This window comes from Amblyomma maculatum, chromosome 1, assembly GCF_055883805.1.
Source record: "Amblyomma maculatum isolate TAMU_Amacu chromosome 1, ASM5588380v1, whole genome shotgun sequence".
Classification (NCBI taxonomy): Eukaryota; Metazoa; Arthropoda; class Arachnida; order Ixodida; family Ixodidae; genus Amblyomma; species Amblyomma maculatum.
The window spans coordinates 409,423,597-409,440,504 of NC_139344.1; the positions used below are offsets into that span (position 1 = coordinate 409,423,597).

Genomic DNA, 16,908 nt, shown 5'->3' on the forward strand with positions numbered 1-16,908 from the left:
ATGCATGGCCTCCATGAATGGGTAAATCGGAATATCTCAGGCCGTGTAATGGATCCTGTACCGATGCCTGATCTCGGAGGCCATGGTTAGTACGCAGCTCATCCGCTCTCACGTACTTGGATTTTCGAAAACGATGAGCGTTCGTTTCAAAGCCAGTATACTCATATAAGAATGCAAAATTAGGCCCCAGGACTCAAGTCTGAGCGGTACATCTGGTTGGCAAATATATTCAGCATTCTCGACTTAGGAATGGCAGAACAATGACAGCTAAAATAAAATGCAGAGTGTAATATACAGAGTAATTAGCAATGAATACATATTTAAGAAATTTACATGAGTTTTCGTCACCACAAGCTAGAGAGTGTGCCAAGCAGTGGACTGGGCGAGAAGGCAGAATAATATGAAGCACTGAAAGGTTGATACAGGAAGACTAAAGAAAAGAAAAAGTGAAATGTAGCTATGATGCGGTGAGGTAAAACTTTATAACGGTTCTTGGTTACGAAGCGGGCTGCTTAGGTAATAGCGTTAAGAAGCGGATATTTTGGAATGAAATGCTGAATTATTTGGAAGTCTTGAACACCTTGCTCGTTGATCGCGTCCGCAGGTGAGCTACGACGGTTTTACGGGCGAGGTGAACTTTGACGAAGATGGCGAGCGTGAAGTGGACGACTTGCATCTGTACGAGTGGTACCGAGGCCGGAACGAGAAGGTAGGCTGCTTGCGATGGCTGGTGTGGCGACAGTGACTTCTGCCTGCGACTTGGAAAATTTCCCAAGGGTTTGAAGGCGACAGTGTAGATGCTCATCAACAGCCCACATCTCAATGTTTCAATATGAGTTTGCATGTATACTTACCTTCCCACCACGCAGGTGGCGACGTGGAGTGCCGAGAAGGGACTTGACTTCGTGCACGACCCGTATGACGACGACGGTGTGCCGGGAGGCGAGGGAATCGACGATTCCATCGACGAGAACTCGCTCGAGAACAGGACGATCGTTATCACCACCATCCTGGTACGGACCCGTTGCGCTTATACTGTTATGATTGCTGACGAGTTCGCTGCATGCCTGCCCCTTTGGGCAGTTTTGTGGGCTACCAGTTGGCCTGGTAAAGTGGTGCATTATTTGCTAAAATATCGGCCACGCTCAAATTGGGTCACACTGTGTTTATTAACGAAGCTTGCTAGCGAATTATTTGGGTTTATGGGTTAGCGAATTATTTGCGAAGCAGCCACGCCTTTCTAGTTTTTTCCGAGCTGACGTCCGCTCGAAAAGGGTTTACGTCAGCTGGCCTTTGCATTATAAGAAAGCGAAGGAGTTTTATTGTGCGTTTGGTTTTGAAGTGATGTTCAAAGCAAGCAGCGCGGATGGCTGAGAAGTTTTAAATAACGTCGTGATATTGTTTTGAAAACAGTAGCGGGAGAACTGGCGCAAATCAGAGCTTTTGAAAGAGCTGCAGTAGCACAGACCAGATTATATATTTAGTGCTGGCGAATTCTACCCATTTTGTGAGCGCAATCCTGAAAAAAAAAAAAAAAAGCATTCTGCGAGGAGAAATGTGTCTGCAAAAGTGGCACAAAGTCGAAGGAACGCTTGATCCTACTGTGCGTTGTGTTCGTTGCAGGTACAGAGAAGCTGAAGCTACTTGGGGACCTACAATTTGCGAATCCACCATGCTTCATACGCTTGCGTTGGTTCTGACTATGAGGCCAAAACAAATGGTACATATGATGACGGATGTGTTTCAAACCTTGCTATTGCAGAAGGAGAATATGAAAAAATGAGGGAGAAAAGAAAATGCAGAACTGTCGGATAACCCTTGCCACCAAGTGCATCACAGTTGTCGACAGTAACCATTATCTGGCTGATCTTGAACTTTTGCGTATCGTATTCTTTGTGATAGTATTTTTACTCGTCTGTATGTCGAACGCGCCTGTATTTGTTATACTGCGGCTGATTTTACCTTGCCTACCATGCTTGGTTATCTGGCTGACGTATTGTTTAAGTAAACAAATAATGCACAAAAAGATCTCGGTGCTAGAGCACGGGAACGTAATTTTCTTGACACTGAATTGCAGCTTCCTGTAGAAGCAGTTAGAACCAATACATAATAGTCTGCCAAGGCACACTATCTCGCACGAATGCTGCAGCGTATTCTGCCGAACCTAGAGCACATGGTTGTGCTGTAAACTAGACTAAACGTTCCCCAAATCCTAATGACATTATTACGAGGGATTACGTAATTGTTGGCAGACTACTGGGTCTGCTACAAGCCTCTGACTAGCGTGCCGATGTCAGCGACCCTACTATTATCTCTGCACATGAAGAGAAATTGCTCAACTCGTACACCGCTTCTTCCAACACAGTAGATGATGTGACATCTGACGAATACGTTGCGGATGACGAAGCATGAGAATCTCGCTTTGACGGCATCTTCGAAGCCATTGAGATCCGGAAGGAGGCAAAGGGCCAACGGAGAAAGTAGCCATCACGAACTGCAGGCGAATCAAGAATTTTGACCAAGGCAGAAAAAGAAGTTTACTCGAATGAAGAGAGGCAATAGCGTTTTTGAGGTTCGGTACCCTGCGTGACACTGGGTTTTTCCGCGAAATATGTCATGAGCCATTTTTTGCAGTAGCACCTATCATTGGACGAAGTGTGCGAAAGAAAATGACTCTCTTTTTTTATTGCATCTGCCTCGTGAACGTAAGTGGAATAAATATTTTCTCCTGAACGCGCTATCAGTGCGATACGGTGAGCTACCCTGAGAACGATGTGACCAGATAAATGAACAGTTTTTGAAGTCCCAGACGCTTCCTTCAAGAGATGTTCGACTATACACAGGACACCATTGAGGACACTTTTGCGGAGGGAAAGTGGTAGGCAGCCACACTCTTTTTGAACTTGGTGGAGTGGAGATGGGGAATACAAGTAAATTTGACTTATTCCATACGCCGCGGTGCCGTCTTCTTTCTTGTTCCCAGTCTCCGCCTTTCGTCATGCTCAAGGAGGGCGCCGAGAACATGGAGGGCAACGACCGCTTCGAGGGCTTCTGCGTCGCCATGATCGAACGGGTGGCGAAGATACTCGGCTTCCGCTACCACCTGGAGGTCGTTGCCGACGGCCGCTATGGCACCATGTTGGACACTGGCCGCTGGAACGGCATGATCGGAGAGCTGCTCGCCGGGGTACGTGTGGGAAGAAATGCGCCGGGTATCTGTAAGCATCGGCACGTAAGCTGCCCTGGAGGAACATTGAAGACTAATTTATGTTGCCTGTGTAAGTTGCCGCCAGTAAAAAGGCGGCTATCTCAAGGCAGACATATTTCTGATAACTGAAAAAAAAAAAAAAAGCGGCTGGCTTCTGGTTACGAAACCTGTACAACACAAGATGCTGCGACTAAGTACTAGCCATGGTGGTGGTGGTGAAAACATTTATTATATGCACATAGAGGTATATACACTAGGTGGGATGCCTAGACAGGCACTCCATTGGCGTTTGCCGCAGCCTGGGCGCGCTGCGTTAAGACCTTTTGGGCCTCTAGGGTGCGTGGTAGCTGCCTACAGCGCTGACAGATTTATCCCCAGGTAGATAAAAATTTCATCCTCTTTTTATTGTGGTGGGTGGCAGGGCCACATTGCCTATAATAGTGAACTGGATAGGTTAATTCCTTCGTATAGTTTGTGCTCGATTAACCACCTTTTTAAATTTGTATTCCTGCTTTTATTGTTTATTCAAACTTATGTTTCAGGTTCTGGGATACATTACATCTAGCTCTCGACGTTTTTCGTAACTTGTTCATTTACTATCTTGTCTAGGGTTAGTTATGCCTTCATTATCCCTAAGCCCGAAGCTATTGGAAGGCTCACTGTCCCCTGTTTGTCAGTGGGAGTATATTTTCACTTATTGTCTGAATAGGGCAACTGCGGTAAAAAAAGAACATGAAAAAAGAAAAGGAAAAACAGGACGCGCGCAGGCTTACAACTGAATTTACAGGATAAAAACCCAGGTTATCCTGTAAATTAGGCCTTGCATTTAGAATTGATGTTGAAGATATTTTCTCTGCAATACCCAAACCAGAGGTTATGATTGCTGTGAAGGACTGCATTACACAGCATAATGATGAGCAAATGTTCGTTAATCAGTGCGTTATTTCTGTGGAGGCCTTTTTGTAACTGTTGTCTATGTACCTGTCGTCTACCTGTGCTTCCTGGTGAGGTAGCAGTACATAGAGAATTCGAGTGTCTGTATTGGCTCCAGAGTTGCTCCTGTGCTCAATAATATTCTTTTGATAAAGTAGACAGGAAAATCAGTAGTAACCTTGGTGACCTTAATATGTCAGTGCATGTGTTTCGCTTGCTGAAAAATCTCATTTTTGTCAAGAAAGTGCGATTCGAGAGTCGCGTTCTTGATGCCCAGAAGATGTTTAGAGACTCGGTGGAATCGCTCAAGGAAAACGAGCTGCAGTTTTTGAGCGGTCTATACCTGTTGGTTTTTTAATCTATAGACCCATGAAAGCGCCCTTAAATTGTTCTTCCGGACACTCGAAGACAGTTAAGGATGGCATTGTTCTGTCCAACATTGGTTGTGATGCAAAAAAATCTTGCATTCACCCAGCTGTAGGTATATCTGTTCAGCGCCAGATGATAAGATCGAAATCGGCTGGCTACCGGTGCTCTGTGATAGCAGCAGCTTGCGAAAGACTAAGAAGTTTTATCTGGTGGGACTAACCCTTAGCATCCTGAGGGGCAAGGCAAAATGAAATACGCTAGGATACCTTAGCAGCATAATATGGCACATAATTTCAGTAACGTTGCGAAACGGTACGGCACGGGGTGAATGTGCTGTTCTCGGCTCCCTTGAAAATGGCTTGTTGTGTGTTCGTGTCCACAGGACAATTAAAGGTACAAGTAGTCATAGCCCCTTTATATGCCATGTAACCCACCGGTCACGTTACGTTACATGTGTGTGCGGTGTGGTTTATGAATTTCCTTCTTCCTTCGGGTGTTCTTATGTCGGTCAGACGGGCACGTGTATAATTAACATTTGGTTAAAGGAGAATTTTAACAATCTTTCTTACAATGAGCATTCCCATGTGGACAAATATTGCATGTACTTTCAGCAATGCGGGAAATATCAAATTATGCTGCACCGTTAGCGTAATGAACAGCAGTCTTCAAACAACGAGAACCATCAAATTACTCTTAAGTATAGAAGAGCGAAGGAGTGTAACTGCAACAACAAAACAACAAAAGATGCGTGTCAGGCTGCGCACAATAATAGCTGTCTAAACAGCGGGCTCAGTTAACATGAACGGTGCAGAAATTAGCTTGGTGCTTAGTTGGCGGGTGGGCACAAGGCCATCATGCGTGCATATATGCATGATGGTTGTTAGGGCTGTTGCTCACGAAGTGCTTGCATAGACTATTATTTTACACCAGTGTTAGTGAGTCGTTTCACGGCAAGTTAAAGGTGGGGAAAGGCACGAAGGAGGCGGTGAAAATAACGCAGGATTTTGAGTCTTCGCCTTTTGCATTTGTACTCCATTACCGTATCGCTCTTTCGCATTGCTAATTTGCATTCCGCCACCAGCAAACTTCACTCCCTGGTTTAATCTTCCTGCCGAAAGACAACTCTTAAGCCGGCCAGGCAGAAATTCAACCAGATGCTAACCCTGTGAGTGCGAACGCTAAGCGCAGATTCATAGGAAAAAGAGTGTCGTCCTTTGGTTCTCCGCAGAAGGCAGACATGGCATTGGCACCACTCACGATGACCTCTCGGAGGAGCGCCGTGCTGGACTTCACGGCTCCTTTCATGACACTGGGCATCGGGCTACTGCACGCCCGCCAGGACGAAGCCGTCACGCACACCTTCCTCAGCCCGTTCAGCGCGGCGCTGTGGTGCGCCGTGGTGGCCACCGTGTTGGCCGCCATGCTGTTGCTCAGCCTGGTGGGGCGGCTGTCTCCGCTAGAGTGGCGACGTGTCAGCGACTCGCGCCTCGACACGGACTACACTCTCGGGAACTGCTTCTGGCTCCTCTTCAGCGGCCTCACCTTGCAGAGGGTGACGCTCACACCCAGGTACGCATACACTCTCCTCATGTGCCACCTCGGAAAAGGTATATATAGCTTGCATGTTTTCTATTTTGAATGGTCATATCACGTTTCATGCTCCTACCATTGCCTTCACTAAGGCTGAATATAAATTTACCTTTTTGCTGTCGCCGTGTATAATGTAGGCGGAGTGGATCTGGCCGCATTGTCAGCTCGCCATCTGTTTCTACGCAGTCGTCGCGTCATGAATTTGTTTTCCTACCGTGTTTATATGGTTACGAAAAGAGAATCGGCTAACCATTACACTATGACACAACCTTCGGGGCATCTCCAGCAATAGTTTTGGTTTGGTAAATGTTCAAAGGCTAAAGAAACGCGCCGTAGGTGGTTTTTACTCGATCCATCACAGCAGATAACATGATCGAGAGCGCACTGTTTGAGCTCATACTTCGATATGAACGTATCTGAAGCGATTTCGGAGCGTCATTGTGACTTTTGCGACGTTGGCTGAAATTCGTCTTTAAACACAGGCTGCAAAATATGTTCATTTCTGAGTAATCCCGTGATAGTTCACTCGATTAGTGCAGTTTTGTATATTTTCGTGGCGCTTGATTTTTCTAGCCATTCGATAAGTCTTTAGTGCGAAGTAGAGACCAATCTGATGGGCGTGAGGTAAAATAATTACTGAAACGGGGTGCGCCAAGCGCCTGGAAGTCGCATTTAACAGCATCTGCGGCGCTTGTTCAGAATCGTCTACGAAAATATTTTTGGGATTGTGCCGAAGCGCTTAGGTGTTAGGAAACGCAGGGCAGGCACTCCTGAACCAGCGCTGGACATCTGTTGTTTTCTTGAAAGTCTGTGGTATTCTATGTCAACATGATTTTTGTAGTAGCGTACGTAGCTCCCATATATGTGTGCGGGAAGAATATACACCTATGTACACGAGGTGTCACAGCTAACTTCTGCCAAGGAATTAAAAAGTATATTTTGAGGTGGGCCAGGGAAACCAGTTGCATACAGCTTCCAGCCGTCTTGAGCACCACTGGTAAATTATTATTTCGAAAATCACTAATTAATTATACAGGTAAATTTTCCGAATTTACGTAATTTTCACTGTAGACAATGATTGTGAATTGCGAAGTTGGAGAGCACCTTCAGAAACCCCCATTCCATTTATTTGCGATAAAGAAAGTCGCGCGTGTATACTTTTTCCGTGCTCCAAAGAAAGTCTGCGAAGAACAAATAAATCAAGTGACTTGAGTGAATGAAATCAATTGCAGCCGTGACTGCATGACCACGCAAACATGCCGATATGTTTGCGGCCGCTTCTTCATCTGCGTGAGCCAGCCGGCTCATGTGACGGTAGAAGTTGCAGCGAGCGCGGGGAGCTAGATGAGCGGACCGCAGTCACCGCCAACGTATCAGCCAAACGCTGAAACTCGGCCGTCGAGTTTCAGCCCAGGTGATTTTGGTGCGCTCAATCCACTGAGAGCATCACAATCGTGGCATGCGAATGCGCTTGTCATGTGACTGTTTTTATATTTCGCGGGCTTTCTTTGGAGCTCGGAAAAAACAAAAATACACGTGCGACTTTATCGCAAGTTAATGAAATGAGGGTTTCTTTAAGTACTCTCCAACTTTGCATATTGTATTTATTGTCTAAACTCAAAATTAATTAAACCAGAAAAATTAACCTAAATAACTAACCATCTACTCCTGAAACAAGAAAATTTCCTGTGGTGCGCAACACTGCTGGCAGCTGTATGCATTAGGTTTTTCTGGCCTATCTAAAGAATTTAATTTTTTTTATCGCTTGGCGTAAGTTAAGCTGATACATCTATTATATACTTGGTGGGATTTTTGGAAAAGGACGAAAGCAAAATAATACACTACGCTAGCTGTCACTGAGTCCAAGGCAACGTATGCAGTGCTGTTCAGGCAGTCGGAAATGTTCGCGTAATAAAAAGAAAATGTTTTCGTCTTTCATTGGCACAAAATGCCCTCTGCTACGAGGCAGATTGTTATGTGCATGTAGACATCGGGAATTCAAGCTGTGCATGCTGTCAGGGAAGTGTGAGGAGAGCATGCGTATATTAATGCGAAAGTATTTCTTGTCTCAAAGTGGCATGTACAGGGCCTGTGTTCAGGAATTCAGGGCAGAGGCTGTCACCACAAAATGCCCTTATAAAATCTATAATTGAAAAGGATTGTTTCCACGCCAATACTCGAACCAACATTTTTTGCGTGCCCCAGCCGAGCCGCCTAGCCACCTCTCAAGACCGGCTTCGTGCGAACACGTTCCTAATTCTCCGTATAGGGTATGAATGCTGTAGGGCACTGAGGAAAGAGAAAAAAAAAAAGAAATAAGACTAACAATAAAACTAAAATACGTAACTAAAAATAAATTAAACAAACAAAAAATAGAAAATAAATAAAAATTAAATAACAGAAAAAATATAGACAAATAATTAAGCAAATAAAAAAAAAGAAAAAAAAAGTACGAACACTGATAAAAGTAAAATAAGCAACGTAAAATAAACTTGAACACGTCGCAAAATTAAAGAAACGGAAAGCGATCTCATTATACAGCCAAGACTCTCAATTCTTTCGCATTTCAGCATGTACTGCAGGAGACTTCAATGTACCCATGTAATTGTCTTTATTTGAACTCTCCGAATACATCGCTATGCTCTGGTGTCCGGCAATGTGACTCCATCCGCCAGGTGGAGTCACTTATCCAATATGACAATGCGTATGAGGAAACTGTTAATAAATAATTTTTGGCTCTCACGGCTAGCCCGCGTGGTATATGGCGCCGAAGAAGCACACCCAGGTTTCAGCTCCACTCATGACCATTCAGCGCACTAGCTAGGAAGCTCGCACGAGTTCAGGATGGCCTCATTATTATCCTCTTGAAGAGGACTGTCGCAGTGTCCGGGGGACAGTTTCTGCATCTTTGCTTTGCGTCTCTCTTGCTTTCGTGCATGATTTCGTGAACTTTCTCGCGGTATTGTCACCTCTATTGCGCGACATTGCTGCAAATTTGCACGGTTTTGTACAAGACATTCATGTGTTCTCATTAGAGATGCGGAAGTCCCACGTAACGTATCTGTGCTGTATAACGCTTGTTACTTTAAGAAACTTTGGCTCTGACTGATTTTCTTACTGTCGAGCGGTGAAAGCTATAGGCATGAAATAAGTCCCTCTTTATGACTTGAATTTAGGTTGAGTTGCTCATTGTAAGTGAAGGTGCTCTGCTGAAGGGTCGCGTCAGCTGTCCCAAGGGCGTCTGTGTCCACCACACGTGCTTAATAAATGGAGGCCGGATAAGGCCTGCAGCTTGTCTTTTCCTCTTCCCTTCATAAAACCTTCCCTCCTGGCCTAGAAAAGTTACCGAGCTCATCAATGCATGTGAGCTGTTTGCGCTTACGTATCGTTCACTCCAATCACTCGCCTCTTCTTCCAAGTGTGGTGATAACTGGTGTATGTAGGGCGCCCTCCACCGTGGTGGCACTCGTGTCATGGTGGCTCTTCTCGCTGGTGGTGATGGTAGCGTACGCGTCTGTACTTGGTGAGTTCATCGTGCGCTACCGAGACAGACCCACGCTGGACAGCCTGGACGACCTACTGCGGCAGAAGGAGATCCAGTACGGCACGCTTCGTTCCGGCTCCACGCACGGCTTCTTTCGGGTGCGTTGAACTGCACGCTCGCTTCCATCAAATGAAAAAACTGCTTCCCAGCCTAGCTACCAACTTTCCCTCCTGGATTTCTTCTCCGTGCACCTTAGTGAAAAGTATGTGTTCATTACCACGGGCACATATGAGCATGTTTTACGTGTCGGTGGTATGAAAACCATATGGAACATGCGGAGTCTATACTATACGGACTATACAAATGGCTCATACTGGAAAGCCGAGATCCACACTACGGCTTTTGGAGCAGTGCACATATATGGGGGTCATGAGAAAACCACGAGGAAACACAAGATAGCCACGGGGGTGCATGGGCTTTAAATGTAACCAGTTCACTGCAGGAAATAAGGGTGGCGATATAAGAATGAGTACACAGTACAGCACTGTCTTGTGTTCTCCTCGTGCTGCTGCTGTGTAATGATGCACAGAAACGAAGCCCCGTGGGTACCGCGTTAGCTAAGATCATATATTATTTCCATATCACACGGAATACGTATTTCTATCATCGTGTGGAGGGGCTCGGAAAGGGGCAGTGTTTTCACCATATGATAGGGAGGTATCGAAGCCTAGATTTGGACAGGACGCGGAACAAACTACAAAGGAGGAAGTGAATAATCTGCTTACTGGTAAGGGGCCAATAGATGGATTCAGGGCTTTGCTTTAGAACAGTCATTCGGCATAATCGAAGGCGATAACTTAAGCTTTCACATAGTGAGCGATAACTACGCAGTTGTCTCTATGATGTGCGCAATGGAAGAAGTAGGCAGAATCGGTAGACAGGATGCCTGCAATGTATCTCAGGAGACGAACAATCCTAATAAGAAGTGTGAGCGCATGAAAGGCTTTAGTCCACCAGGCAGAATAGACATCTTCAGAGCTGTTAAAGTAAATCATTAAACGCAAGGTAACAGATATAAGGAGGTGAATATGATATGGAGAAAAATGAGCATGCTCCAAAGAATGGAGGCAGGCTGAAAGCAGGATTAAGTGAAAATTTGGCACACGCGAAAATCAGACTTGTAACCGCGCAAAAACACACAGGCCGATATAAATACCAATAATAATTACATAGTCGAGCTAGATGACGAGTTCTACAGAGTTCTACAGGATATTTCAGGCAAACATTTATGTAATTTTAAGTGATTGTCTTTTGAAAATACAAAAAAAAAATATTTCTAGGAACAAGCTTTCCGCCGCGGCAGTCACAATAGGCTGATAAACTCCTCTAATTACCCAGCCAAGGAACTCAAGCCCACTAATTATTTTTAATTGCTGCAGTTGGGCGGTAGTCCCAACAGGGAGTTTGAAGCCTTGAACAAGGCGATGCCATATCATTGTTTAAAACGAAGAAAAACTCATTTTCTGAAGCCTTGGGGCGAGAGGAATTCATTGAAATTGAAACTGACCGCAAAAATGCGCATCAAGCTCTCTAGAGAAACGACGTCCGGTAATAATACGAGCAGTGGCAATGGCGCTCAGTTCGAACTTGAAACTGTATTGCGGAACATAATGTGCATACATTCGTTTGCTTCATAAATTGATGCAAGGGAAATATCAGTGATCGCCAATAGCGTGGTCGTTATTTTTAAGAGCGACAGAACGAAATGACACGTAATTAGAGAGCAGGCAGTTCGAATTTGGCGCCATTTACATTGCATTACGTCATCACTGGACGTGAGTTGTACCGAGCTTCCTGCGCGTCTTTTAACGCTCAGTTTCGGTTACGTGCGAAAATGTCAGATTTACTCGTGCTAAAGTAGTTCAGAAAATTTCGTCTCAAGGACTGACATGGCATCGTCTTTTTCACAGCTTCGAACTCCCCATTCCGCAGGGTGACTGCAATAAGGATTAACGACCTAAGTGGGATAATTAAATAGTGGGTCATAGGTAATCAATTTGGTAATTAAAGGCGTTTTGCATCATACTTTGTCCGCCGCGCCAGAAAGTTTGTTCCTGTAAATATTTAGCTATTTTTTAAATTAGTCTTCCTTGAAATACCCTGTATAAAGTAACTGAAGTAATCAAAGAGGACGTAGGGTGAAACATTTGGACGTTCCGCTTGTAACAAAGGGCAAAAAGCCTTATAAGCAATTCTTAAGAGGCTAACAACAACAGCAACAATTCTAAAGATAGTGCGCCATGTGTACTATAAAAGTTTCTGCATCGTTGTGTGTGCAGCGCTCGACGTTCCCGCAGTACATGAAGCTGTGGCAGGGCATCCAAGGCCAGGGCGAAGACGCGTTTGTGAGCACTTACGCAGAGGGCGTCGAACGAGTCATGGGCGGCGGGTATGCTCTCTTCATGGAGTCACCCGCCCTGGAGTACATCGAGAGCCGCTACTGCGAGGTGGAGCAGGTAGGCGACATCATCGGATCATCGGGCTACGCCATCGCCCTGCCCAAGGGTAAGTCATACTCGACCTCGTTCTTACTTCACAGCCCGACTTAGTTTCTAACGTCACACACGTGCCAGGAATGAGTGACCACTCTTTACTTTTTTTTCAATTACATTTCGCGCAACCCAAACATGTCAAAAGAACAGTAAGTATCCGTAATTACAAAAACGCAGACTTTGACACCATTAATAGTGAGTTATGTTCATTTCTTGATGTCTTTCTCAAAGGTTTTGACCTACGTACCGTGGAAGCTAACTGGATGATGTTCGTTCAAAAGGTTGCTTACCTAACCGACAAGTACATTCCCATTCGCACTTTAACCCAAAAACCGGACGCACCTTGGTACAATAATCACATAAGACGACTATCAAATAAAAAGAAGCGATTGTACAGGTCAGCCAAGCTTTCATCGAGTGAAGCTCGTTGGAATGCCTATAAATTAGCCTCCAGGGAATACGTGTTGGCGCTAAAGAACGCCAGGAATAAATATCTATGCCACACGCTGCCTTCCATGTTAATTAATGATACTAAGAAATTCTGGCGCGTCATTAACCAAAAAGATAACGACACTATAACCCTCGTTGACAGCTTTGGAAGTGTTATACCCTGTAATCAAACCGCGTCCATTCTTAATGAAACATCTACCCGAAACTTTTCTGCAACCCGTAATGTCTCGTTACCCGCTGTACCTTGTTACGACTACCACGATATGTTTCCAATCACAATAGACCCATGTGGCGTTGAAGCTGTAATTCATTGCGTCTTTCCTCTGCTCCTGGTTGTGACCTGATTACTGTGAAATTTTTGCGCAGCACTGTTGTTTATTCATCCATTGTACTAGCAAAAATTTTTCAACAATCACTTGATACAGGACGCCTGCCCCTTGACTGGAAAGTCGGTAAGGCGATTCCACTCTACAAATCGGGAAACAAGCAGTCTCCTCTCAATTACCGACCTATCTCACTCACTAGTATCCCGTGCAAAATATTAGAACACATCCTACATTCATGTCTTGCAAATTTTCTCGAATCTAACTCATTCTTCTCCAGCTCGCAGCATGGCTTTCGAAAATCTTACTCCTGCGAAACTCAGCTCGCTTCCTTCACACATAAACTAAACCTTATTCTTGATAATCGTTTAATGGCAGACTGTATTTTTCTCAACTTTTCCAATGCTTTCGACAAAGTGTGTCATAAACTGTTACTTTACAAACTACAACTAATGAACATGGATCACAAGCTTCTTACTTGGATTGAATATTTTCTTACTAACCGTTCACAGTACGTGTCAGCCAATAATCATAACTCTCACTTCAACCCTGTTAATTCCGGCGTTCCACAAGGCTCCGTACTTGGCCCTCTTCTTTTTCTAATTTACATTAACGACTTGCCTTCTTCCGTTTCCTCACATATTCACTTATTTGCTGACGACTGTGTCATTTTTCGAGCAATAACATGCAGTGACGATGTAACCACCCTTCAATCAGACCTGAATGCTATGACTTCTAGGTGCAAAACATGGCTAATGGAACTCAACATCAATAAATGTAAATCCCTTCGCGTATCCAGAACTTGCGACAGTACTCCCACTTATTTTCTAAACCATCTTCCGTTAGAATCGGTACACTCATATAAGTACCTTGGTGTACACATCACTTCCACTCTTACTTGGTCTTTACATATCACACACATAATTAACAACGCTAATCGTATGCTGGGTTACATCCGCCGCAATTTCGCTAGAGCGCCTTCCTCGCTCAAACTTTTGCTGTACAAAATGTTAGTACGTCCAAAGATAGAATACGCCGCACCTATCTGGGACCCTCAGCACGAAAATCTAATTCATTCGCTAGAAATGGTCCAACATAACGCTGCCCGTTTCATTCTTTGAAACTATAACAGGAGCGCCAGCATATCTTCAATGAAATCAAGCCTTAATCTGCCACCCTTAGCTACACGTCGTAAAATGTTTCGTATCTGTCTGTTCCATAAAACGTTTCATCACCCGCACTTACGTACTGAACTTATCCCTCCCCCGCATCACGTATCATCAAGACTAGATCACGCCTACAAAGTCGGTGTACCATTTTGCAGAACTAACGCTTTCTTTCAGTCCTTTTTACCTCGCACTGCAGCAGAGTGGAATCACCTTCCGGCACCAACAGCAACCATCAAAGATCATCAGCTTTTCAAGGACGCCTTAGCTAACATTGTATGATTAACCACATCTGTAACCTTTCGACAATTGGCCCATTTTGTTTATTTAATTTCTATTTATGCTTGGAACCACTCCCCTCTCTAATGCCAACGGCCCTGAGGGTACTTGAAATAAATAAATAAATAAATAAATAAATAAATAAATAAATAAATAAATAAATAAATAAATAAATAAATAAATAAATAAATAAATAAATAAATAAATAAATAAATAAATAAAAATACTGCCAAACCAGTCCGATTGAACACACCTGTAATTGGTAAAATGAAGCTTAAAACACACGAAAGTGTAGCAATGAAATCAAAATAAAGATATCGTCATCGGGAGCAGATGAAATCACGAAATGCATCGCAGATATAGTTTCGGACATTGTAATGTGGTCACACATATGGATGTCGGATGGGCAGCTCCGCTGGTTCGTGTTATTCGAGCTGGGCAGTGCGGTTTAACTCCTCGACTTGTTTTTGTGGTATCAAAAGTCGCTGTCGTTAGTCATTTGTGACTGGCCTTGTGCAAAGGGAGTGCGCGCTTCGTCTTACGTCCTTCCCCCTAGGTCTGCTTCTACCTCGAGCACGTCAATCCCTGCAATCCGTGCGCTTGCCGAATTTATCCTTGTTCGCACTATATACAGACACAAAACTATTTATAGTTCATGTCTAAAATGTTATGCACCATGTAGACCAAATCAATAGCGCCCTCTTTAGCCACTTCTATCACACCCACAGCTGGCGCCCTTGCTCCAATCCAACTTCTCCTCTTGCTCTGGAAATTTCGCTACCATAATGCATGACTGGAACAAGCTTCTCTAACAATTTAATTTCTCCTTGAAATCGGATATGCACCGATTCGATGGAAACCATTCGGGTATGCGCATATTTTGTTCCCGGGGTCTTGTGTGCCGATATTGCCTGTGTTCTCTCTCTACTTACCCCTATCTTGAGCACTGTGGTGTGGGTTCCGGGCCACGCAATGATTGCAGGTAATGAGCTGGCTCACCAGCTTGCCCTCGATACTACTATCTGGGCGCTTCTCTGGTCATCCCAACCTATGGCGGACGAGGCATATTTTACAAGGAGATCTGAGCACGCAGCTTCAAAACTCACTGGAGATATTACCTCCGCCATACCCCATGCTTATTACCTCGAAGACTCATATGCTCAGCGCCATACAGCCGAACACTTTCATCATCCTATCCCGCCTGTTTCTAGGGTTTTCGCTAAAAATCCTCCTGTCCAAACTTCTCTGCTCCGACGCGAACGTACCAGCATCTTTTCGCCTGCCTCCACAGCCCTCAGTTCCGCACATTATACCAACCAATCTCTTCTCCTGTGGTGGGCGTGGCTGGCCTCGGTGAGTCACGACGATCAACTCGCGCTAGTGCGCTTTGCGGACGAACATGTATAAGGACGAACATGTAATAAAATCAATTTTTCTCTCTTGTCAACCAAGGCACGTCGCAAATGAAGCCACTTTGACATAGGAGCGCTTAGCCGCTAAGCGTTGAAATTAAAGCATGTCGGAAGGAACCTGGTTGTCTGTGGTGCTGCCATGTGTACGTAGGCCTCTTTGGCTTTCGACAATTAGGTTGCCCTGTTGTCTCCTACTTAGCGTTATGAAGGTGCGCTACCAGTTTCTGAATCAAAGCCACTTCACTAATGAGTCGCGTAACCTAAATGCACAGTTTTCAGCCACCGAGATGGGCTTCTCGTCATGGCGCTTGTATTGCGTGAATGGGGTATACCGGTGCTATACCTGTATTTCTGCTCTCTCCCTTTACTACCTTCAAATAGCTTTCGTTTGAATAACAGTGGTCTTTTCGGGATTAAGCTAGTGTTCTACAGCTACAAGTCAACTTCGCGCTCTTCAGCTTCCTTTTAAAGTCCAAAAAGGGACTAAGTTACGTCGCACAGCCCAAGGGCGCCTTGCGTTTCACATCCATCGAAATTAGCAGGCAGGTATCTCAGATGCTCCTTTTAACCGCGATGTAGCAGTGAAATATTGTGCGATACTTTATATGACCATGTCGATAAAATGGTAAGCCCTAGTGAGTAGCAGAAGTAATACCTTCGCTAGGAAACGACAGGAGTGCGTTTTTAAATAATTGCGAGGCCACTGCCGAACGGTGTCATATTTCTGATATTTATAGAAATGGGGTCGAAGCTTCTGATTCATTTCAAAATTTACTTCTGATGTTTGTCTTGCGCTTATAGCAAATGTCAGACTGCCATATAACGTCAATCGGGAGGGGTTTTGAAAATTAATTACGAAAAAGTAGAAGCTCAAGGGAGACCGCTGAAAGAGTTGATTGTTTGATAAAAACGTAACAGTGCGAGTAATAAGAGTGTCTCTGTTCTTTTTGCTGTTTAGGTTTAATGTTTATTTTTATTTTTATTTTGAGAACAATCCGACAATGCCTTGTAATCGGACTCCCGACAGTGCATAGTAGGAAAACGTTTGCCTTAAGAATGTCTGCCACGAAGCGGCTGGTACGTAACCTTTTGTCTGTACTGTACTCAACATACCACCGATCGGTGTCTAAGAGATTGATACA

The 16,908-nt window shown here is 44.5% G+C and overlaps 1 protein-coding gene across 1 annotated transcript in view; it reads left to right on the forward strand.

Moving 5' to 3' along the window:
• The window catches only part of LOC146208908 (glutamate receptor ionotropic, kainate 2-like), a 38,783-nt gene that overhangs the window by 18,308 nt on the left and 3,567 nt on the right, over nt 1-16,908 (forward strand). The window contains exons 8-13 of the mRNA XM_084596422.1: nt 605-709; nt 870-1,013; nt 2,984-3,187; nt 5,739-6,079; nt 9,544-9,742; nt 11,924-12,149. Coding sequence (XP_084452548.1) covers nt 605-709; nt 870-1,013; nt 2,984-3,187; nt 5,739-6,079; nt 9,544-9,742; nt 11,924-12,149 — 1,219 coding nt within the window. The remainder of the gene's footprint in view (nt 1-604; nt 710-869; nt 1,014-2,983; nt 3,188-5,738; nt 6,080-9,543; nt 9,743-11,923; nt 12,150-16,908) is intronic.